The sequence below is a fragment of the Pteronotus mesoamericanus genome, unplaced genomic scaffold (assembly GCF_021234165.1).
Source record: "Pteronotus mesoamericanus isolate MK-2021 breed Mesoamerican mustached bat unplaced genomic scaffold, CSHL_Meso_final contig_180, whole genome shotgun sequence".
Classification (NCBI taxonomy): Eukaryota; Metazoa; Chordata; class Mammalia; order Chiroptera; family Mormoopidae; genus Pteronotus; species Pteronotus mesoamericanus.
Window position 1 is genome coordinate 7,286,486 of NW_026555076.1, and position 25,152 is coordinate 7,311,637.

A 25,152-nucleotide genomic window follows, 5' to 3' on the forward strand; every position below is an offset into this window, starting at 1 on the left:
TTCAATTAACCTAACCTAAATAGATAATAATTTACACACTTTCAAAGAAGTGAAAAACAAAAAACTGAGATAGTTTTTCCTATGACTTTGATGTAACAACTTATGAAACAGTTAAATTGTAAAATTGAATAATATACACATGATGAAACAAAACAATGTTTGAAGAGGAAGTAGGGCAAGATTATTCTTATTTAAAATGTAGAAATTATGACTAAGGGAGAATGTTACCTGAAGGCATTAGTATCTAGAGGGTATGAGTTTTCTATGAATCAAATGACAACATTTAAAAACGGGTTCCTGATTTTGAAAATCAGCAACATTTCAATGAGTTGCATTAATTCAGTTATACATTTAAAAGTATTTATGAACACCTGTTATGTGCTAGAACCATACCAGTCAGTGAGGATTCGGGCATGAACAAAATATGCATAATCTCTGCCCTCAAGGAGCTTATAGTATATGAGAGAGAGAAATAAGAAAGCAGATTCCAACATACTTATAAGAGAGTGATGAAAGTTCAAGAATACTGAAGGAAGGCTCCTATTTCATTTGATTTTCAAAGACAGGTTCCTGAAAGAAGTCAGATTATCTAGGAAATAAAGACTGAGTAGGGATAACCAAACAAAAAGTAGGGGTGATAAGAGGATGTACTCTATGTGCGTCCCATGCTGTCAGACCACGTAAAGATATTTTATAATGTGGGATCAGCAAATGATTTGAGAATTAGGAAGAGGCAACTATTTTCCTTGAAAAAAACAACTTGATATAACTTGGATTTTGCTAAGAAAAATATCTATTTGTAAAAATATATCACTCAAGATTTTCAATCATTCATTCCTTCTCTTATTCTTCCAACAAGTAATTATTAAGGTCTTCATATATGCAAGTGCATTTCTTGGCAACAAATTATAGTAAAATCCTTGCACTAATGGAACTTACATTTCTAAGGTGAGACAGAAAGTTTAATTAAGTAAAGTATATAATGTCAAGAGAGTGATATGAACTATGGAAAATAACTAAAACTGGTAAGTGGGTAGGGGAGACCATGATGAGGAAGTTTGTATACTTCCGTATGTATGCACATGTATGAGCAATTGTTCACAATTTTAAATACAATTTTCAAGAGACACTTCTGAAAATACATTTGATAAAAAGACATTTATCACCATAACAGAAGGAAGACATAGGGATGTTTGGAGGAGATGGTTCTAGGCAAAAATAACAGCCAGTATAAAAGTCCTGTGTCTGATATGTACCTGGAAAATCAATGATTAACAAGGGGGCAAGTATGCCTAGCAAAGGGAGTGAATAAGAATGTATTGGCAGATGAAGTGAGCCAAAGAAATAATAAAGATCCAGGTCATGTAGATCTATGCTTTTTACGCTGAGCAAGATGTGGGGTCACGAGATGGTTTCCAGCAGTGACGTGGTATCATTTGGAATATAGTAAAGATATTCTTGTGGCTGTTATATTGAAAATAAACTATAGAGGTCCCAAGCAGAAAACAAGGGGATTAATTAGGTAATAATTACAATAAACTAGTTATGAAATATTGATAGTTTGGATCAAAGTGCTAACAATGGAAGGAGTAAGAAATGAATTACATAGATACATTTAAGTGTTGAATGATTAGGATTTACTCATGGTTGGATGTGGGATGTGAGGTGGGGAAAAAAGCATGAAAAAGGACTCTAGGATTATGGCAACTCTCAAACATTACCTGGTAATACCTCATTGTAAACATGGACTCTGCGTCCAGGTGGCTTCTTTTCCTTAAGATTTTATGGTCCAACAGTCCTGTTATTAAAGTCAGATACTTAGTCAGGATGGAGGTATCCTTTGTGTAGCTTCCCCTTTCCTTCTAGGGGAGCCACCCCAGTGCATCTGAGCCTATAGCTGCTCACATGAATTCCCCATGCCTTTTCCTCATCTGGGAACAAAAAGCAGAAATGAACACCCAAAAGCGATAACCAATGAGACAAACAAGGTAGTTATTAAAGTTGTATATTAAAGGGATGGCAACAAAGCAGAGTAAAACCTGACTCTTTCATTCGTTTCCCAATGAACCACACCCATAATAAACAAAAGGATAAATAAATTAATTTGCCTTCTACTCAGTGCCATGAGCAAGTGGAAGATGGTAGGATGCTAGTCAGAACATTATATAGGAAAATCGTAAAGAAAAAGAGAGTTTGCATGCGCAGACAACGAATCAGAGTCATTATGAGAGTCTTTTGTGAGTGAACTGACATTTTCACTCACTTCTGACAGAAGAGAGCAATGAATGTGATTGGGTGCTATTTGTCTTCAAAATAGGACCTCGACAAAGAGATAGCCTGGGTCACCCCATTGCAAGCTCAAAGTCCAAATGGAGTACAGTCCAGCTACCCCACGAAGGCCATTCTAAAAAAGCCAACCTGCAGATCTTCCTATGTAAGAGAGCCTGGCCACTATTCACAGTCACTGCAGTAAGCAGAATAATGGTTCTCCAAAGATATCCATTATTTTAATCCCTGGAACTTCTAAATAGTTCTATTACATAGCAAATAGAATTACATAGCAGATGGAATTAAGTTTGCTAACTGGTAGGGAAAAAAAAAAAACAAACCCTCATCATAGGTTATCTCATTGGATCCAGTATAATCACAAGAGTACATTAAAAGCAGAACAGGAGGTCAGGATAAGCCAATAAAAAGAGAACTCAAGTTATCTTTGCTGACTGAAGTTGGAAGGAGCAGGGTGGCAAGCCAAAGAATACAAGGGTCCTCTAGAATCTTGCAAGACATGGAAATGACTACTTTCCTAGAGCCTCCAAAAGGAACATCACCCTATGGACACCCTGAATGCAGCAGGTGATAAGTCAGTCATTAGCCTTTATGTTTATTTTAATTTGTTACAACAGCCATTGGGAACTAATAAAAATCACCCCCTCAACCTACATCTGGCTGTGTATGGATGACTAAGCAAGCTGAAGCAAGAAGGAACATGTAGCTGATACCGTAAATTCATGACAAAAATATATGCTCAAGCTTTAAATCCCAGAGATTTGTGTGGTATGCTACACAGACCATAGTCAAGCATCCTTGTATACTGAAAAGTCATGACTTTTATATTTTTTAAGAAAAGAAAAGGTACTAGAGCCAGAACTTTGAAAAATAAAAACAAAATGTACAAATTGGTGGAAGGCATAAAATAATTTACAAAGACACTGCAAAAAATACCAAAGGAATTTTTTAAAGGAGGGTTGGGTGTTCCAGAAGAAAGGGAATTTTACTCATTAACACACTCAATATACTAATAGACAACCTTTCAGAAAACATTTACAGATTAGAACAGAGAACACTGTACTCGGTCAAAAAAAAAAAAAGATTTAATTCACAAATCCATTCCCTCTACCCTCTGATGTGCTACAGTTTGAGATTTTTTTTCCATGGGATTGGCTCTACGTCTGGGTCCTTGGGGAGAACCATAAAGGGTTCCAAGTAGAAGTTGATGAGAATGAGCCAGCTAGTTTATTCCTAACCCCTAACCACAGTGACGGGTTCGGTGGCATGTGTATTACCAAGCTAGCCTCGGTGAGTGAAGTCTAGGACCTTTAGTTGTTGAATGGGGGTTAAGTTTTATTTCTCATTGGTGAAAGATATGCATATTATGAGGTATGGAATTGTTTCAGCCATTGTGCTCCCTTGGGAGAATTCTATCTGGAGACAAAGCAGACTCAAAAGAGGGTCAAGCTGTGAAAATTTAAGAGGAATGGAGGCAGATCCATTATTGAACTGTTCTGAAACCAGTGCCTTTCAATGATAATGTATATTCCCTATCTTGTTTAAATACATTCTATTTGAATTATGTTACTTGTAGCTTCTTGGCTGCTGTTGAGCCAGACTATTTTAAATTCCAACCTCTAGTTTATTAACTGTGTCTAAAATAGCAATATAACTTACATATCTCAATGAGTTGGCGTGAAAAGTAAATAAAATAGTGAGTGACCCTTTTTGGGGTTTGTATTTGAGAAAATATTTTATAAGAAAAACTGTCTCATATAAAAGAATTATGAAACCAAAGCTATGGTTAGATTAAATGAAATTGGAGATATCTTTTGTTTTTCAGAACTCCAGGGCTGAATGCATGTGAGGAATGTAAGTGGGCTATTAACACATCTATAAAATTGAAATAACTTGGCACTTGGTGATACTGTTCTTGCTATCATCACCATTATAATTAGTCAGTATTTTTAAAACATGTTTAAAGAACATATAATTAATAATTTTAAGATGAACCCTGATTAAGTATGAAAAAATAATTCACATTAGTAAAAAAAAAATGATAAAATCAAGGGAGAATAGATTGTTATAAAAGTAGTCTTGTTGGACCATTAATGTGGTTTCCTAACAAAATAAACAATAGTTATTTTTTCAAGAAGTGATGGTTAGTACTTATAAAAGTTTATACAAGTTTGATCCTCAGAACCTCAGCTCATGTAGAAGTAACTGAAGAAGGTTTTTAAGGGTTTTCTAAACACATAAAAGTAGAACATTTATTTTCTCTGCTGTCTTATAATAATTGAGTTCATGAATACTATTTTTCTCTATTAAAGTCAGCACAGTAATGTATAGTGTTGGATATTTTCTTTGAAAGTGATAAAGTAATAGAAGGGCCAGAAATAATGATAGTGCTTTAACAAGTAGAGAAAAAAGTCAGATTACACGGCATTAAGATCCTCTACCAATTATGTAAGTGTGTGATTTCACTGTTATAGGGACAAGCCACTAATCTTTCCAGCCCTAGTCCTTAGAAAAATAGATACAAATCCGAAGAACAAATGTCTAGCTTCCTTCTGAGAGTACCAGTATCAGCATTCGATTGGGAAATGTTAAAAACCATTCAGTCTTTGAATCCTTTTATTCTCATATATAAATTTTAATTCTTTAAAATGGACCAAAACAAAAATAATCACTAAACTACTACCACCACTCTCATCATTACCAATAATAATTTAGATATTTTTTCTAAGATATAAGTATTTATTTTATATCTATAACATATCAAAGGGTAAGCATTAAGTAATAAACAGTAGAACCTTATTAATATGAGTATACTCTTGATGACAGTAATTATAACCTAAAAGATGATGTCTTCAAATGTCATCAAGGCAAATAAAGATTACTTAAAAAATAAAGGCCTTTTAAATTCAGATACTTTAGGCTATATAACTAGAACAAGGAAACTGCAGTGGTGGAATAATGTTGTATTAATATTTATATTTGGTTCATACCACAAGTTTAAAGAAAATAATTGCTTGAGTTGTAATTTAGGCATCTGTTTGCAATACAGTACATATCCTCAGCCCTTCTAGGCTTGAAGACTCAATAAACTAGCTTCTCTTTTCTTATTAATAGAGGAAAATTTATTTAAAAGTAAGATCAAAAACCGATTACTCAGAGTATATTTTGATTAACAGAAAACATTTTACATCTTCAAAAAAATTCCTCTAGCTAGATGTTTGTTTTGATAAGATATTGGTGTCTGTGCCATGCTACAAAATAGGTAATTTGTTTGACTGTATCCAACAATGTATTAAGGGGACTGTTAATTATTAACAAAGTAGATATAGTAAAGTGAAAATGTTCCCAATAATTAAATAATCTTAAGATATTTCTTTTTTATTTATTTTATTGTATTATTTCATTCAACAATACATCACTATCAGTAAAGATTGATTATGTTAGTACCGATGTTCACGAAACTAGGCATAATTATTTCAATAGATATAAGGGGCATGACAAAATGGTGTATCACCTATTTCTAATAAGTGCAAGTGTTTATCATTACTAAGTGGATTTGAACAAATGCCTTTTCAGATAAGCACATGTGATAAAAGAGTCAAGATATAGATTTAAAAAACTAATGTGAAGTTAACAAGTCAATTGGAATCTTCATTCAAAGATAATGAATTTGGTGTTATTGTTGATGAGTTTAATACCTAAATTCTCATTAATATCTTTCTTATTGCTTTGCTTTATTAAGCTTTACTTGTCAATTCTTTATTTTTTTAGGGAGAAAATAAAACCCTCTAAGGATGGAGCATGACCTCCACTAGTACTTTGTATCTTTCAGAATGCTCAGTTGAGTATAATGAATGTAGGAGGCCTTTGGTATTTTAATGCATGGCAATCAATTTTAGGAAAATCACATGAACAAGTCATTTCAATACTCTGTGGGGAAAAAAAGTTTCAGTATTCTAAGTAATGTTGCTTCCGAACCTAAGAGAGAACCCATGCATGGGATTGATTTACATATGATTTTGCATTGTGGTTTCACTATTATACTGCAGCTAAAGTGCACACTAAGATTTGTGCGATGCCAGGCTGTGGAGGGTGCTTTGTGAACTTCATTCTCAAGCAGCAGTAACAAAGGGCAACAGCACTTCAGAAAGAGGTTTTAAACAAATTTGTATTCCATGCATATCAGTTCATAATATATGTCTTTATACAAATAAATCCATAGCATAAATGCCAATGAGATGAATGATTGAATAGATGAAATACTCAGCTGTTCTGGTTCTGAGTTGAGTCACAAGAATGTTTGTTTGTAAGTTCACACAGGAAATGTATCTGTTGAACAGGGAATCGGTTTGTCATCAGAACTGACACAAAAAGAGCATAGTTTAAAACTAGCTTCCAGGTGAGCAGTGGGAAGAATAGAGTACTCAGATTAGGGAGTAAGATAATAGTATTAACAAAACCATCACGGGGATAAAAACAGACTTTCAGCAGGTATTTTATAAAGAGATTTTAGGAAAAGTAATATCAAGCCAACCTGATTAAGGGTTGTCACCATTTCCTTAAGAGAGGAGGGATAGGAAACAAATACTAGAACCTCCCACAAGTGCAATTTTCCTCAAAATATAAGCCAAAAAACAGCCTACAGCAGAAAAGTTCTGCATGTGGGTGTGTTAAAATATGCCAATTCTTGGATAAATTGAATCATAAATTCAAGGTGTGGAGTCCATGAGAAGGTAATTATTAAACACACTAAAGATAGAAAATACTCTTAAGTAGCACAGTAATCATTATACAAGGCTTTTTTAGAATGGATTCAGTCATTCTCAATGAATCCTTTTGAAAAGTTTAGAACATTTAAAAAAGAGATTAAGAAAGTAGGCAAGCCAGGTAAGCAGCAGACCTTAAATGATGTCATATTTCAGAATTCTGAAAAACTTACGAATGACAATTAGGGCTCTGTGTCTCGATCATTAATTTAAAAAGAGGAAAAAAGGCCCAATATAAACAAACAATAACTTGGCACAAAATTATTTAAGGAATTGAAAAAAAAAATAAAACGCATTACACATCAACATTACTACTTATAGTGGAATTGTAACACTGATCATAAGACTGATTTGAGCAATTGAAAAACCATCAAACTCCATCATTTATGAACTTTTTTGTTGTTGTTGTTTTTTCTAACAAACACAGGTGTTAGGCATTGTTGTGACTCTCGGGGGAAAATTCCAGAACAAACAAGAGAGCGCATAGTTATAACATTTTGTGCTCCAGGTTATGTTAGAAGGGTGTGCCCAAGCTAAAGAGTGGAGAAAGCTTTCTCAAGCAAGGAATGATTTAAGTGGATCTGAAGGCTGAGCTATCTAGGACAATTATGAAAGAAATAGGTTTTTAGGTAGAGAAAATAGCATGTGCCATATTTACTAGTGATTCTGAACATAATGACTCCAAGGTAAAAATTCCATGGTTTAAATACCTATTCCCTTACTTACTAGATCTGTGACCTTGGGCAAATCACTTCACATCTTTAAACTTCAGTCTCTTCATCCAAAAAAATGGGAATAATAATATTATGTTGTGGGGATATTTCGAGGATCAAATAAGAAAATGTAAATAAAGTTCTTTGCATAGCAATGTGCACCCAATAAGTGCTGAAACATGCTAACCCTTGTTGCTTCTGTCATTGTTACCTCAATAGAGAGAGAAGGAAGAGAACACCCCAATGCGCCTTTTTAAAAACCAGTAAGTCTTTAGAAAGATTCTAAAGTCAGTGAACCAAAGGTGAATTCTGATGGCGTCTAAAAATATTCTACCCTATTTGCTAACCATTATTAAATAAACCAGTCATGAATTATGGAAAAATCCATCAAATTAGAGTCTCATCTTCAAATTATGTTTTCAAAATAGCAAATAGGCATGAGAATAAGCATAGAACATGGGCCTCACTTAGGCCAAGTTTCAGTGTAGACCGGCAGCTTCAGTTGGCAAAATTAAAAGCTTCCTTTGGCAGTCACATAATCACAACACGAATCTGGTTACAGAAGCAAGAGCATGAGGCCAATGTAGAGATATTTGTGAAATGTAATTGAGGAAAATATTTGTCTGTGGGTATTTTTCCTTAGAAACTTCAATAATTGACTAGTTTAATATCTAAATATACATGACAATAATGTAGTTAGCAAACTTTGTACTTTTTCCATATCTGTTTTGATGAAAATGAAAAGTGTGTCTATTTTCTGTATGCAAAGTATTTCTCCTTTTCTACTCTGATGTTGGTATTCTCTTGTTTCTTTATGTTATTGCTTTAGTTGTTTTATCAAAATTAGAAGAATTTTAATACTGTTTTGCATTTCAGTGTCTAAGAAATCATCAAAGATAATGTCATTATGGAAAAAATGAAATTTCTTGGTTTACGCCTTTCAAGTTTGAAGCGGTTGCTTCTGTTACCTGTTATTTTTGTTTGTTTGTTTTTGAATGTTTTTCTTCTTTCCGGTTGACTTCACCAATGAGTCTGTCTACATAATACTCCTAAAATCTCATATTTTCTTCCGTGAATTCATACTATTTTGAATATTACTGAACGGTTTCTTAAATACTATTATAGTAGTATGTATTGACACCTAATCAAATGCTAGTCATTACACTAGTTGTTTTGCTAACGTTAGCTTATTCTCACAACTATCCTGCATTGTAGATTTTTTTTTTTCCTATTTTACAAGTTGAAAAACTAAAGTTCTGGGAGGTTTAAGTAACTTACTCATCACTCACAACTAGTAAGTGACAGAGATAGTATGGAAACCAGAAAGCCTGGTTCTACATCTAGACCTTTAACCAGTTTACTAATCTAGATTTGTTACTGGGTTGAGTTCATATGTCAAGTATAGTGGATGTATGCTAGTTTAAAGCTTCATATGAGATGGCCAAAAGCAACATGGGTGAACCTATAAAATATGCTGATTATGGTGAAAACGTTAGTAGAGAGAAGATTAATATATTCATTAAATTAAAAACAGATGCATGCAATATTAAATAAATGTTTTATAACAATAGTTATGAATAAAAATAATAAAAATAAAAAAATAGTTATGAATAAAAATAATAGTTATGAATAAAAATAATAAAGTGGTTGCTGTTTAGGGTAGAAATGGAAAATGAATGCATTTGGGATAGAAATTATATATATGTAAAATATTATATATAAATTTATATATAATATTATTTATATGTATAAATAATATATATAAACTAGATGAGGCCTTGCTTGATTTAATGATGATAATAATGTGCTATGACTTGAGGCATGTTATTAATTCAACACTCGACTTCAAATACAAAAAATATAGAATGAAAAAAGAGAAAAAAAGAAGGAAGGAAGGAAGGGAGGAAGGAAAGGGGGACATAAAATGGACAAATCTCAATTACTTTAAAAAGAAGACTTTCCTAAAATATTAGAGACAACATTTAAAAATTATATGTAGAAATTTTCATTCAAAATTGAACAAATTTATTGGAATATATCACCAATTGAATGTCACTTTATACACTTATAAAACTCATGAGATGAACCTTTCCTAGGCAACATAGAAATCAGAACTCAAAAAGCAGACTGACTTGCCCAGGCAGAATATGGCTTTAAATAGGCAACTTAAAGCACGAGGCTCTTACGAAGGCCTCAGTTTTTACTTTCTTTTGGTGAAGATGACAGCAAAACTTGAAGAGTTTTCAGGAGCTTCAGGTGTGAGATTCCACAGTGGCAATGTTGCCTTTGGCAGTAGCTGTTGCAGGAAAGTACCTGTTGTTATTGTTTGACAGCTGCTGCAGCAATGTTTGTTTCATCAGGCCAGACCTGTGGTTGACTATTGGGCATTTCTCCTGAAAACTTAGCTTCTAATGTTTGAATCTATTCTTTTCAGTGATTGTATGAGCCACTTAATATACTCTACTGTTGGCCTTTTCTACTGACATTAGTCAGAGTAAATTTTGTTAGCAACTAAGATATAACATACATTTTTAAAAAATGTTCCCAGAGAGAAGTGTTGCAGGCAATAGTCTTTTAAGGGAATATAGGACCAGCGATTTGAGTAGTTGTGGTTCACAGTAGTAAGGTCCTGTTTAATATTAAAGGATGGTGATCTGACAATGCTTGGCAGAGAGTGAGATATGTCTATCACCTGCGGTCATCTCAAATAACATGATTCTTGAAGATAATATTTTTGGTTACCAAATTCCACTTGTTTTAAATTACAAATACATGAGAAATACAAGAATTATGGGAAGGATTGGCTGGTCCATCTGCATTGCAGAAATTAAGGAAATAAGATAAGCAGCTCAAACTTTGAATTCTGAGCTCACATCATACTGAGATGATCAGAGTCTCTATTCAATAAATATTTCACATGCTCTTACAGTGAAAAGAATGGCAGAGCCAGGCATCAAAATCCAAGTCTCATTCCACAGAATTCCTGAATTATGAAGATGATTGAATTCACTGCCTTCCTTTCTAAGAAGGTAAGATCACTGATTGGGGGGAAAAATGAAACCTGAGCATTAGTATGTGGAATTCAAATGACTCAAAATATCCTCAGCTTCTAAAATATACTAAGTCTCTCTTGCTGTCAGATTACACTATTCTATAACTGAATGAAGAAGTTGCTCCTTTGTGTTTTCAATACCAGGTACACACCTTATCAAGACCCGTTAACTGATAGAAAGAAGCAATTTTCTTCGTGTCCAAATCTATTGCTTCATCTGAACTCAAAATCCCAATATAGTCTTGGGAACCAATTATTGGATCACTACAAAGGACAAAAAGTTTCTTGAACATGAGGCTCACAAAACTTTATAATTTAAATGTACTGAAACATTGGAAATAAGTATAAAAAGGGATTTCATGTGTTCCTTACACAGGAGTGAGAAAAAAAATTAATTCAAGCTGATATAAATGCACGATAAGAGATTTTAGGTTCAATGAGCTTCTTTAGGTAGCCTGTACAGGTGGTAAATGCTTCTATTAGTTGATCAAAATATGGACTTAAAGGCTGTCCTTGTTAAATAAAATTCAGATACTGGGGACAATTTTTTATTGTAGAAGAAGGTATTAAATGACCTACTGAAACAGGAATGTTAAAGTAAATTTATTTTTCAAGATTTATGAAAATATCCACTAATAACAACTTTGAAAATAGCCCAGTGGACACTTTCTGCACCATAATGATGAAAAATAAATTTATGAGGACAGTGCCATATTTATAAACAAAATTTCTCTAACTTTATTTTGTTGCTGTTGTTCTCTGTACTTGAGAAACACAGAGGTCAAAGCTACAGTGAAATGATTTCTTAATTTCTTTAAAGTTCAGTGTGGCAGAGGCCAAGTAGTAGCACTTTGCCTTTGGAATGAAGGAAGCATGGCTTTCAAAATACACAACAGAACTGGAATAGTAAAAAGTGTAATACTATGGCACTCACAGATCAAAATAATAGACTAGTTTATTTGTACCACCAATGGCATCAAGGTATGAGCAACATAAATCAAAATGCCGTGACCTAGTTAGTCCCAGTCTCTCACCAATTACCATACTTAGTTTACTTATCCTGTAGCCCCTTAAATGAACAACAGTTGGCTACCCTTGAAGAAAGACTGTGTAATAGAATCATATGTCAGTATTATATATCATCTATTGTATTGTATACTTCCCTTTATTATTATTCAAAATTTTATTTTTAATATTGTTGGGTACTAACAATTGCTCAAAAAAGAATGAAGAATTTGAAAGTCATTCACACCGATGAAACTAACAAATTCCTACAAATTTTTTTCTTTTTAAATTTAAATAATTAAGTATATCACATTGTGAGGGGCTCTGTCATTAGGTTTGGTTTTCTCTTTCTTTTTATTATTTATGTTGTTGTAGTTCCTGCTTTTTCTCCCTTTCCCCACCTCCATCCAGTCCCACCCTTCTCCTTCCCTAAGTCAATTGTCATATTGTTGTCTGTGTCCATGGGTTGTGCATTAATGTTCTTTGGTTAATCCCTTCACCATCTTTCATCCCACCAACCCCCTCTCCTGGTAGCTGTTGGTCTGTTTTATGTATCTAAGCTTCTGTTACTATTTTGTTCATTATTTCACAGTGTTCATTAGATTCCACATATGAGTTAGAGGGCCCATAGACATGAAAAACCACTTAACATCACTATTCATCAGAGAAATGAAAATTAAAACCTCAGTGAGATATTACCTGATGCCTGTCACAATGGCAACCATCAATAAATTAACAAATAACAAATGTTGGCAAGGGCTTGGAGAAGAGAGAACCCTAGTGCACTGTTGGTGAGAATGCAGTCTGGTGCAGCCACTATGGAAAACAGTTTGTAGTATCTTTAAAAATTAAAAATGGAACTCCCTTTTGACCTAGCAATTTCACTCTAGGAATACAATCCAGGAATCCCAAAACACCAGTACAAAATATATATATACACACACATCCCTACATTCATAGCAACACTATTTACAATAGCCAAGATTTGAAAATAACCTAAGTGCTCATCAACAGATGAGTGGAGAAAAAGGCTGTGGTATATTTACCAAATGGAATACTATGCAACAATAAAAAAGAAGAAACCCTCATACTTACAACAGCACAAATGGAACTAGATAAAATTATGCTAAATGAATTAAGCTAGTGAGTGACAGGAAAAAAATGTCCCATGATCTCATTCATATGTCATCTTCCTTTTAAATTTTCTAAAAAGGTGTCTCTGAAAATTTCTAAATATAGTGTGTATAGCAGTCAATATCCATACCAGATCTTCCAGAGATTATTAAATACTGCCTCTGAGCTAACACTGATTCCTTTGGGTCCAGAATAATACTAAGAAAGGTTGATCTGAATGGAGGTTATGGGGTCATGTGATGAATAAGATTTTGTACTGAGCTCATATTGCAATTGGCATAGTGTTTTCTTCATTCTATCCTTTGATCTTTTTACCAGATCATTGCTACATATTTGGAAGAATTACCCTGAAACTGAAAGAAATATCTATTACTAAAGCCCATGAAGTAAATGCTATAAAATTGCAGGAGTGAGCAAAGTAACACATCTTGTTCTCACTGAAAGAGTAAACAAATTTTTATTGTATCTCTGGGGAAATGCGCCAATTAGTGCCACCATAAAAATCATGGAAGGATGAACAATGGTGCTTATTAAATACATACAAATTTAAATTACTTGTTTGATATAAGTAGAAGCTAAATGAATCTTTGCAAGCAACTATACATTTATTCATGTGGTGATTATAAACACAGCTAATATGGTGTCTCCACTGAAGAAAACTAACAAAGACCCTGGCAATAGTTACCATAGTAATGGTCTAAGAAGTGACAATGCATTTTTTAACATCTCAAAAACAGAGACCCCTCAGAAAATGTCTGTTGCTCCTTTGACAGCAACAATGTTGTACTTTCACTGTCTCGCTCTACAGCCTAATTTAGTCTTCAGTAATCTTGACCATCTCAGCATCCTATGAAATGCCATGCTGTGTAACTATATGAATGACATTAAACTGAAAATATCTGATGAAATAAGATTATCATGTCTGCCAGACCGCTTTGCCAGAACCAAGAAATAAAAGCCATCAAAACTGAAGGACCATTTACATCAGTGATAGTTCTGATAGTCTGGGAGAAGTTAGGATGTCGCCTCTAAAGTGTTTGATGCAGTTTGCAATTCTTATCATGTGAACCTAGTCCTCTGAGGAAAGAGTACAAAAGTTGAGGACTATCTCAAAACAAATAAAATGTGGTTTATAACAACTCAAAATTAGGATTCTGTACCTTTGCATATTAAAGTATTAGTAATTGTTTTGGTTAGATTGTGCCTATTTTTTCTTGGGATAAAATATATATTTGTGTTTATTAAAATAGCTTTAAACTTTAGCTTGATACAGTATGCCTAGGTCAGAAATATTTTTAAATAAAAACTTTAAAATTTTGTTTACAGTATATAATAAATGTACACTATTTTGTGAGCAGACTTAAAGTATTTGCAGTCAATGAATTTTTAATTTTCAAGTTATATATTGATATATCACTATTTATCTATCTACTCATTTATTCATGTATACACCAATCTAAAAGAGATATATTTAAGGTACCCTAAAAGAATAAAACAGAATACCAACAGAAGTTTTGTTATGTAAATAATCTAAATAATTTTTTGCAAAGAGTGATTATCTTGTATTAATTGATTTTTTGAAAGAATATTGTATAAGAAAGACATAAATTAGAAAACTGAAGAAACTCAATAAATTTTACTTTTCTAAGTTTAATAATTTAATGATGCATGGTTTGCATATTTATTTTATCCACTTTACAATTTGACTGTTTAGTTCTTTACAAAATTATGCATTCACATTTAATTTTCCTATCATTTTCCCTGTCCCCACAGAGTATTCTTTCATCTTTATGTAAATTATTTTTACTTGCTTTTCCCCCCGTAAATGTGTTCATTTTCCTTGACCATTAAAATTCTCACAATTTTACAATTTTTTTCCTGTCAACCTCAGTACTGCTGGCTACATTTTACAAGGTACATAAATTTTACTATTTCTATTATTTAGTTTTTCTTAAAGCTTTGTTTTTTGACTTGGTTATTAAGTTACATTATAAAAAAAGTAACATTTAAATTTGAGCAACTTGTTGCAAAAGCAAGTTGTTCAACGCCATAATGATAGGGAAAATGTTTTAAATTCTTTATAAACATCCATAAATTAACAATTTAATCACTATCCTCAGCAAGAAATCACATTTCTTTTTATAGACTGGTCATCCAGGATTACCTAATCAATTTTAGTTCCTAGCTTAATGCAAGATGTTCATCTTAAAAAGATTGCTATTTCATTTATATGTGGAATATAAAGAACAAAGTAAACAAAATAGAACAGACTCTATATAACGGAAAACAGAACATCAGAGGACGGAGGTTGGGGGGCTGGGTGAAAAAGGTGAGGGGATTGAGCAGCACAAATTAGTAGCTACAGAATAGTCACAGAGATGTAAATTACAGCATAGGTAATACCTGCTGTAACTATGTATGGGACCAGGTGAATAATTAAAGCAACACGGGGACCACTTTGTAAACAACATGATTTTTTAACTACTTTGCTGTATATCTGAAACTAACACAGGATAACACTGAATGTAACCAGTAATTGAAAAATTTAAAACTTAAATTAAAAAAGTAAAATAAAATATACACTGAAATATTCTAAAGTATAAAAAGTTACTATGTTTTCTTGTATTTTCAAAATACAATTTTAAATCTGAATAGTTCATACATGCATTGATGTGTCAAAAAACAAATAAGAAAATGAGAGAACAAATTATAAATTTGAAACAAATCAGTTAAGAAAGAAATGCAGCTCTGGCTGGTGTGGCTCTGTGGATTGAGCGCTGGCCTGTGAATCAAAGGGTCTCTGGTTCAATTCTCGGTTTAGGGCACATGCCTGTGTTGTGGACCAGGTCCCCAGTAGGGGGTGCATGAGAGGCAACCACACATTGATGTTTCCTGTCCTCTCTTCCTCCCTTCCCCTCTCTAAAAATAAATAAACAAACAAACAAATAGGTCTGTCTTTAAAAAAAACAAACAAAACAAAACAAATGCAAATCTCAAAAAAAATCCTTAGAGGAGATTGGAACTAAAGTTAAAATCTGTTGAAGGAAGTTTTATATAAAATGCACATTTCTTCAATTTAATCCTTTGAAATATTCAAGCATTAGAAACATTACCACAGCCCACTTTGTATAATGTTGGTACTTGATAAGTGTCTAGCAAAAGGAACATTAAATCTAAGATTTTTAGGAGCTACTTGAAATGAGCAATGTTCTGTGGAAACTGAGACCTAGTTCCTCTAGAATGACAGATATGAAGAAAAATTTCCTAATTTTGATTCTTTTTTGTAAGTTTGTAAAGATTGTACAGCATGTATACCCTGATAACTTATAAAAAAGGAAAAGTCAACAAAATGTCTTCTCTGAATACAAGTGTTTGTTTTACATAATAATATGCCTTGAACAGCTGGACGAAAATTATTCTTTCCTGATGCTTAAGGTGTTTATAGTTCTAAGGAACGCACTTGGCAGTTTGAACAGGCCAGCAAGTCAAAAAACGACTAGAGCAAATGTTTATTCAGCATATCTTTTAAAAAAGTAAACAGTCATTCCCTACATTTAGCTCATCAGAGAAATATCTTTCTATCTTTCAAAGAAGTTCAAATTATGCAAGATAGAGAATCTCCTCCCAAAATAATACAATTCTTAGTGATTGTTCTATATGCTTTCAATATGTTAATGGAAGATTCACAGTTGAACCAAGGAAAGATGTTGCACAAGAAGCCTGAAATCTCATGTTTAAAACCAGTGTTCTTCTGATTTGTGAGGACAGTTCACATTTACTGAACACTTATAACATTTTTCATCACAGTAACATTTAGTTATTGTGATGAAAAATTGACATATACTAGTATTGCCAGCAGCTGAGTCTATACTGAAGGGAAACTTAATTTTCACTATTCCTATCCAGCTCTTTAGCCCTTTTTAACATCCCACCTTGAGTTAAAGAGTAAATGGAGAAAAATATAAATTCATTGAGAAATGCAACATTTATGTGAACGATGTTTTCTCTAATGGAGTAAAAAAAAAATCTGTGAACTTCTTTGAACATGGATTAAACATCTAGAATGGTTCAGATTGTTTCTTATTCAATTGCTCAAATACCTTCATACATTTGGACACTTCAGAATATTTCCCTCCGTTTTATCAGTCAGAAATAACAGCATTTTCTTACTCAAGTGAGGGCCACTCGATTGACTTGATATATCTAACAATTAAAATTATGTTGGCCAAGACTGGATTCCCATCAACATTCTCTTGTCAGCTCAGTCATTCCACAAACTACAATCTTAAACTAATAGTATGTAACTAAGTCCGATTCCATTCAAACACATCTTATTTCAGTGAGTATTCTGGCCAGGATGTCCACACAAACAAAAGTCCACCTGCATTTGCCCTTCAGCTGTGAATGGAGGCCAAGGAATGAAGGAAAGTTATAATTATTAGCTTTCAATGTCTCCCCTAACCAGATACCTGTTGTTGGCAAAAACTGGTTATAAAGGACTTACAAGCTTTAAAATGATTATTGCCACAAAACAGGTTGAATATTCATGAATATTCAGCCACAGTTTATCTTTGATTCTATTTTACCAGGAAAGAAGCTCTTGTGTTGATTTGTTTAAAAGTGAGTATTTGAGGGGAAAATACATGAAGCTAGTATCTCAAACAGTACGGTATTGCCTACTCCTTAATATTGACTACCCCATAATTCCAAGATCTTCATATGGAAGATAGAGATGTTTTCATGTGGTTATAGGTAGTTCATAATTATTCTAATTTTGATAAATGGATTTATCAAAGAAAAATTTATTTCATGCATTCTTATTGTAATTATAAAAATAATAAAATTTTTTCAATCTGCCAAGATAATTCAGCTGTGATGCCAAACAAATGAACTGCCCAGATTATAGGCTAAAATAATAAATTTTAAAAAGTTGAAGTATAAAAACAACAAAAATGTAGATTGAACTATAAAAATTGCACTGCATGAAATTAAGATACAATTTTTTTCTATAAGCGAATTCAAGCTAGAAATATATTTTTAATGAAAAATTCAATTAAATCTTTTTCTTTTTTTGGTCTGTCCTTGAGTGTGTCTGCTAAGAAAGCCTTAGCCTTCATTGATTTAAAACTGAAAAACACATGTTGACATGTATTCTACTTCAAGTCCTAACCCTCTGATTCATGAGAAGTTCTCTCACAGGTTTCAGGCAACTTAGCCCTCAGCTGTGGAGACCATTGACAGAGCAAGGCCTAAGGTACATGTTTGGTGGGACATCACACTTACCTGCTTGATTTGTGGTTACATTTACAGACACATATTGCCGGGCTCCTGGGCTCAAGTCGGACACTCCATTCACTGCCTCAATCTCAAAGGTATAGTTTGTGTGAGCGAGCAGATCCACCATCATGACAGAGGTGTTTTTCAGGCCGATTTGCCGGGGTAGGTACCTGACATGACCTCCACACTCGTCACACACACCTGCATGGGAGTTGCACTTCTTGCATGCAATATAATAGGACACATCTTTCCTTCCACCAGTGTCAGCAGGAGGAATCCATTCCAGAAAGACACTAGTTTCATTAACATTTGAGATGGCATTCCGAGGAGCTGAGGGGGGTCCTGGTTTGCAAAGTAAAGTGAGAAAAACATATTTTAAGATGATAAAATCAGGCAACTACTACACAAATCCCTGGCCTGAGGGGGGAAAAAAAATAAAGATATGCAATTAATCTCTTACGTAGGGAGAATCAAAGAGTCATCATTTGTAATACTCTTTGAACAATTATAGTTTTGTAGGAACAATAGTGGAATGTATATCCTATAGAAATGACTTATCTTGAAACTGTTATAACACTAGTTCAGTTAAAGCAAATATTTTGCTTCGTGTATGTGTAAATAATTATGGAGTCAAACTACATACACAAAAACAATGTAAGATAAAATCATGTATTTTACAAAAGCAAGTCTTTTATCAAATACAAGGAAAAATCCTTCTTGGGGATCAAAGTAATCACATCCTCAATCATAATCGTTCCTCAAACCCAGGAAGTAAACGTGAAGGATTACTAAGCAACAAGAACTGGTAAAAAAGAGTTTTCAATGTGGCTCTTGATGACAAATTCTGCAGCAAGTAAAAATAGCCTTAGCTTATTTCAAAATAGTTTGCCTATCTACTCAGAAACCAATGACAGAATCTGAAACCTTCCTTCACATGGCAAAAAAGTACTAGGATTTAAGTAGGTGGTTAAAATTGCAATCTCTAATAGAGTTGGTTTTTTTTTACAATTTTGACATTGTTTTAAGATGGTGGCTTTCTGTAAATTATGAATTTTACTTAATTGGGAAGCTAAAATTTATTTTTAAAATAATTCAAAATTTCTACATTCAAAAACCTGAAAAGTATTCAGATCTTTAGGGATCAGCAGAACAAATTTATAAATAAATAATAAATGGTGTCTCTTTATATATTACTTTAAATATTCCTGGAACTAATAATTAGCATTTGGATGAGAACTAAAATTGATTACATGTAATTACAATAAATATTCCCCTCTGATGGGGGATGTTGACAATGTGGGAGGATATGCATGTGTGTTGGCAAGGACTATATGGCAAATCTTTGAATCCTTCTGAATTTTTCTGTGAAGCTAAAACTGGTCTAAAAAATAGTCTTTTAAAAAATGACTGCATAATGTCTAACATTATAGGCAATTTTTAAATACTTAAGAGTTAAAACTTTAGTCAGCTGTTAATGTTATGTGATCAAATGTTCTCTAAAAGAAAATACATTTTATATTTGTTTCAGCCTTAATTAGTAAAATTTTCCTCACAGGGAATAAAATAAGCTGTGGTTGTAGTTGAGTGGTTCTTCAGCAAAAATTAAGCAAATTTAAAATGGCATAGCTTAGTTTTATTAATATGCAGTCTGTTCTAAATATAGGGATTGATATTAATTTCTACCTAAAATTTATTAAGCCATGAATGCTGAGGACTTGATTTAAAAGTGGTAGGAAAGCTACCTTGTATATAAAAAATATCATTTAAATTAAAAGACCAAAGAATTGCCATTTTTGACAAAAGAATTCCCACCTTTGCTATATTTATGTTTGAATCCTGTGAATCTTTGCATACATACAACTTCACACACTTCGATGAACAGTCACTTTTAAGTTGAAACAAGTACTTAAGATGGAAACACAAGTATTATTTTTTTACTATAACTTTTACTTTATTTTCATTGTGGAAAGTTATAGAGAAAATATAATTTGAGATCAAAGTGTTTTAGGTTTCTTTCTAAGAATATGGTAAAATATACATGAAATATGTCTAGTTCAGAAAGGTAACAGACTTCTAGGATTTTTTTCTGCCAACTAAAATATTTCTGCGTGTAACACCTTTGCTCTAAATCTGTAAAAACACAGCAAGGTCTGACTCTTCTGACACTAATACTCACAGCCTCTCAACATTTGGGCAGGAGCACATAGGAAACTCAAATTTAAAGTCAAAATAAAACTCAAATCGAAGTGAAACCTTAAAGTAGCAGTAAAAAGTAGAAGCTCAGACAGACTTGCACCTAAAAAATAATAATATTGTGGTGAAATTCCACAGCCGGCATTATAGACGTTATGTATGAACCAAATTAGAACTGTGAGAAGAAGCACCCTTGACTTAAGAAGATTCATTAGAAGCTCTATCTTGTTTTGATTTTTCTTTTCCTTTAGGTTATGACAGTCTGTTTTCCAGGTTATATATATGCCAAAAATATTAAAAGGTGATGGAACCATTAATTTAATTCCAATGAGACAAAGATAAACAAAATTGAAGATTTTCATCAATCAAACCAGCTGCTCAAGGATATCTTATGCAGTATTTGTGGTGGTTTGGATGCAACTAAAAAGAGAACACACACGCCCATAGCTAATATATTAGAAAGATCTTCTACATGTCTTTTTAAGAAATGCATACAAAATGGTGTCCTTCTGAGACAGTGATAGAAATTCGCACACCAGGAGACAGAGAAACTATGAAGCTTCAGGTCCTGAAAGAGTGTGAAGAAACCCTTGCTACCTGAGTACATGCTTTCTTCATTCCCAGATCTATCAAAATAATAGAAAGGGAGGCTCACAGTTTTGCTAAAAAGAGAAAGATCATGGCTAGACCACTTAAAGAAAATAATAATTTGATAATTAGAAATCAGTGATTTTTAATAATATTTCAAGATACAGTTTTCTCTCCCTAATTTGCCATTCTATTATTACCTACTAAAAATACCCTCCATTATTTGGGCATTTTTTGCTCTGAATAATCAAAATAATCTCTTCTACAACCAAAACACATCATAGCTAATCTTATTTTATCTCTCCTCTATTCAAATCTATTCTTCTGAAAGTGCATATAATAATGCCATTTACTCATTTAAGAGAAATCATTTATAATTAGTAATCACTTAATCCATAAAATTATGTCTCATAATAAAAGAATGATCTGTACCAATGTAAAGCTAATTAATATCAAAAAATTGAAGAATTATGAGACTATGTTTCACTGACACTATAAAATTCAGACACTGAAATTCAGATAAAACTTTGGTTTGTGTTTATTTAATTAAAAGAATTATACGTCTCTTTGTATTTAATACTAATGAATACTAAATTTCAAAAATCTGTTGTCACCTTTGAGAGCAGCTACAACTTAATGGAATCTAAAATGGTAAAACAAGGCAGTCATGAAAATTGACTGTTACGGAGAAAAGGGATTCATTTTTCTTCTCTTTCATTTTGTTTTTTGATTTCCTACAGGGTCCATGAATGTGGAAAAACTATGAAAATATTGTCATGAAACAAACAAATATAAAAATTTGTTTCCTTGCCAGAAATATATGGAACACTAGAAAAACATTATCACCGAAAACATTATTAGATGTGAATGCATCCACTGTAAATGTTGAAATTAGGTGTTTAATATTTATTACTCTAATTATACAATTATCTGATCATGTAATTAATAATAGTTAAGGACACACATTCATAAAAAAAACAAAAAACATGGCGACTGCTTGAAAATGCTAGTTAAAAAATTGGTTTTATATTTGACATTTGATCATATTTGCCAACCCTCATTTTCCCACGTTCTTGCAATGTCTTGTTTTCTATAATAAATGACCTTGACATTGGCCTTTGCAGCTTAGTGGGACAAGTCAGAACAAAGGTAAAAGTGACTCTGTCTGCATGTTTATGTGATTAGAAAGCTGGCATGGAAGAAGAAGAATAAAATCTACCACGAAGAGGAAAATGGATTGATCAAAGTTATGTTTGGCTACCGTGAACACTAAAAGAACTCAAAATAAAAATAAAAAGTATCTTAGATGTTGAATTTGAAATTAGGGAAAATGGATGCTTCTCACATGAGTGATAAAAGAGCCTCAAATTTTCAGTGCTTACTCAAGAAGACTGAAATATGGTAAAAAATCATATTGGAAGATTAAGCATTATGCCTGTTTTAAGGGAAAGGGTAATAGAATGGAACAGGCTCCACTATGATTTCTTCAAACTGGTGAAAGTTAGCATCACCAAATATCCGTGGGTTTTCTTACTTGTGCATGCCATTGTGGGTGGATCAGACTCCCTCCTGAAATAATCCTTTTCACAGACACAAGAGGTTGAAGCTTCCTCATGGGTATAACTGTGAGGTGGACATTTGCTGCAGCTCTGGCTGTGAGGTGAGGCTTTGAAGAACCCAGGTCTGCACACTGTCAAAAGAAATAAGAGACTAAGCTTTTCCCTGGAACAGATGCGGTGTTTGTTCTGTGAGTAACGCCATTATTTTGACTAGTATACACAGTACATATAACACAATCTTTGCATTAATTTCAATTTTTCTTTCATAAGCTTCTGAATCATAAATACCAGGCTATTTATTCAGATGATCAAATATTTATTTTAAGTATCTAAATTAAAGATGTTTGAAATGTTATGTATATTTAATGATTTTTATGCTACAGGAGCTTGTAAGAATTTATATTGTAAAGAATAGTAAATATTTATTTGTACTTAAAACTGAAACAGTACTTTGAATATAATTTTCATTTCCTGTAATAATACATCTTATGTTGAAGAAATGCAAATTTTCTACTATGCTCATAAAATGGTATGGTACAGAGTAGGAGCTCAAAATTTGTTATTAAATTAATTAATTAATTAATTAATTAGAAGGTATTAAAGTATTTAAAGTTCTGTTAGATTGAGGGGAATGCATGAATGAGCTGGTGCATTATTCACATTATGTTGATTTCAGGAGGAGGTAGATTTTAGGTTTTTTAAAAATTTTTCACTATACTTGGTATTTTTTTTTAACTTAACATACAGTTATTCTAATACTGGTCATACTTATAAAATTTATAGAAATCTATAAAAGATAGAATATGTGTCCCATTTCATTTTACATTCACTATACTTATCACAGTGTTTGAGCACAGTAGCTTTTCATAAATTGTTATGCAATGCTTCAATGAATGAATGGCATGGCATGAAGATTGTGACCAAACTATTTAGAATCACATAAATAAAATGTTCTCTGATACTTTTGTTATCATTTCTAAGTTGGTGTTCAGGGAAATAAGTGCTAATGAAGTAAATCTTTTTATAGAGTTAATTCCTTAAATTTTTGTGTCTTCCTTTCTCCTCATGGGCAAATGAAGTCAAACTTCAGTATTCCAATTGCCCAGTGTGAGCCAATTGAAGACCAATAGAAACCAAGCTAAAGATTTGATTACTTTTTAAGGATTAGTTTACATAAAGATAATAAACATCTATACTTTTTTCTGTTCTTAAAATTTACTGTATATATATTTAAGATTGATTACTTTTTAAGGATTAGTTTACATAAAGATAATAAACATCTATAAATTTTTCTGTTCTTAAAATTTACTGTATATATATTTAAGAGCATTTATTCATGTATAAATATTTGCTAAAGCTCAAAGGTAAACTTGCATTTCAATAAAAATTTTTGATAGACATAATGAATTACAGCTAAATTTCATGTGTTATAAATGATCTGGAATTTTAGTAATCCATGCAAAAGTGGTCTACCATCACTATGAATAATCAGAACCTGACAAAAATGAGAAGGTACTTTTCTCCATAGATTTAATTATAGCGATAGGAAAACCTTAATGCTCTCATAAATTCAGAGAGAGTGTGAAGAAAGATAAGAGCTTTTTGATAGCATTAAGAGCATTCTTGTCGTTAAGTGATTAGGAAAATATTTTAAATATTATTTTTCTTATAATAGGATTGCTGTACCAGCCAGTGCTATCTTTAGCTAAGTGTTCCAATTTCCTTCTTTTATCCTTTTATTCCCACTTGAAACACTATTTGCTTTCAAAGACATGAAGTGCCAATCCACTCATTCGGCATATTTTAAATTCATTTATCATTCATGAGACAAAGTCATTTCCTTTCTTTTTAATGAGTGCCTTTTAAATTAAGAACTTTATATGGTGTCATGTGTAAAGCTGCTGTTCAGTGAGCCCTCCATGGGAACTTTGGAAATAGGAAATAATATAAATATAAGTAAAAAAAAAATGACAAATATGTCTTTCTCTTAAATAGTTTAATAGAAGTCTTCCAGCTGGTTTGGTGAGCCAGAAATTTTGTTTACTACTGGATTACAGAGATAAACAAGTTAGAAATGACCCTGCCTTTATGTCTTAAAGGCATTTCATAAATAATTAAAAATATGATTATGTTACAAAAGAGAGCTATGAGAGTGAACACCATATCTCCTTTATTTTTTTTAACCCTCACCTGAAGACATTTTTTTCATCACTTTTAGAGAGATAGCAAAGGGAGGAGAGAGAGAGAGAGAGAATGACTCATCAATGTGAGAGAGGAACATGTACTGGTTGCTTTCCGTGCACACCAGACCAGGCATTGTATGTGCCTGGACTGACTGCACATGTAGGCATGTGCCCTGACCAAGAATGGAACCTACAGCCTTTCGGTGTATTGGATGATGCTCCAACCAACTGAGCCTCACTGGCCAGGGTATCATCTAACTTAAACTGGAATATTAAAGATGACTTTCCTAAGGAAGCTGAATCTCTACTGAGTTGTAAAAGATTAGTAATATTATCCACTTTGAGTAGGAGTATTGTAGTGCCTTAGAGGGAAGAATCCTCTCAAAGGACCAAAAG

The 25,152-nt window shown here is 32.7% G+C and overlaps 1 protein-coding gene across 2 annotated transcripts in view; it reads right to left on the reverse strand.

Moving 5' to 3' along the window:
* Nucleotides 1-25,152, reverse strand: part of EPHA5 (EPH receptor A5) — a 329,941-nt gene that overhangs the window by 132,655 nt on the left and 172,134 nt on the right. For both annotated transcript variants that reach the window (XM_054566806.1, XM_054566807.1), the window contains exons 4-5: nt 22,549-22,704; nt 18,240-18,575 (exon numbers count right to left, since the gene is read on the reverse strand). In XM_054566806.1, the coding sequence (XP_054422781.1) occupies nt 18,240-18,575; nt 22,549-22,704 (492 nt within the window). The remainder of the gene's footprint in view (nt 1-18,239; nt 18,576-22,548; nt 22,705-25,152) is intronic.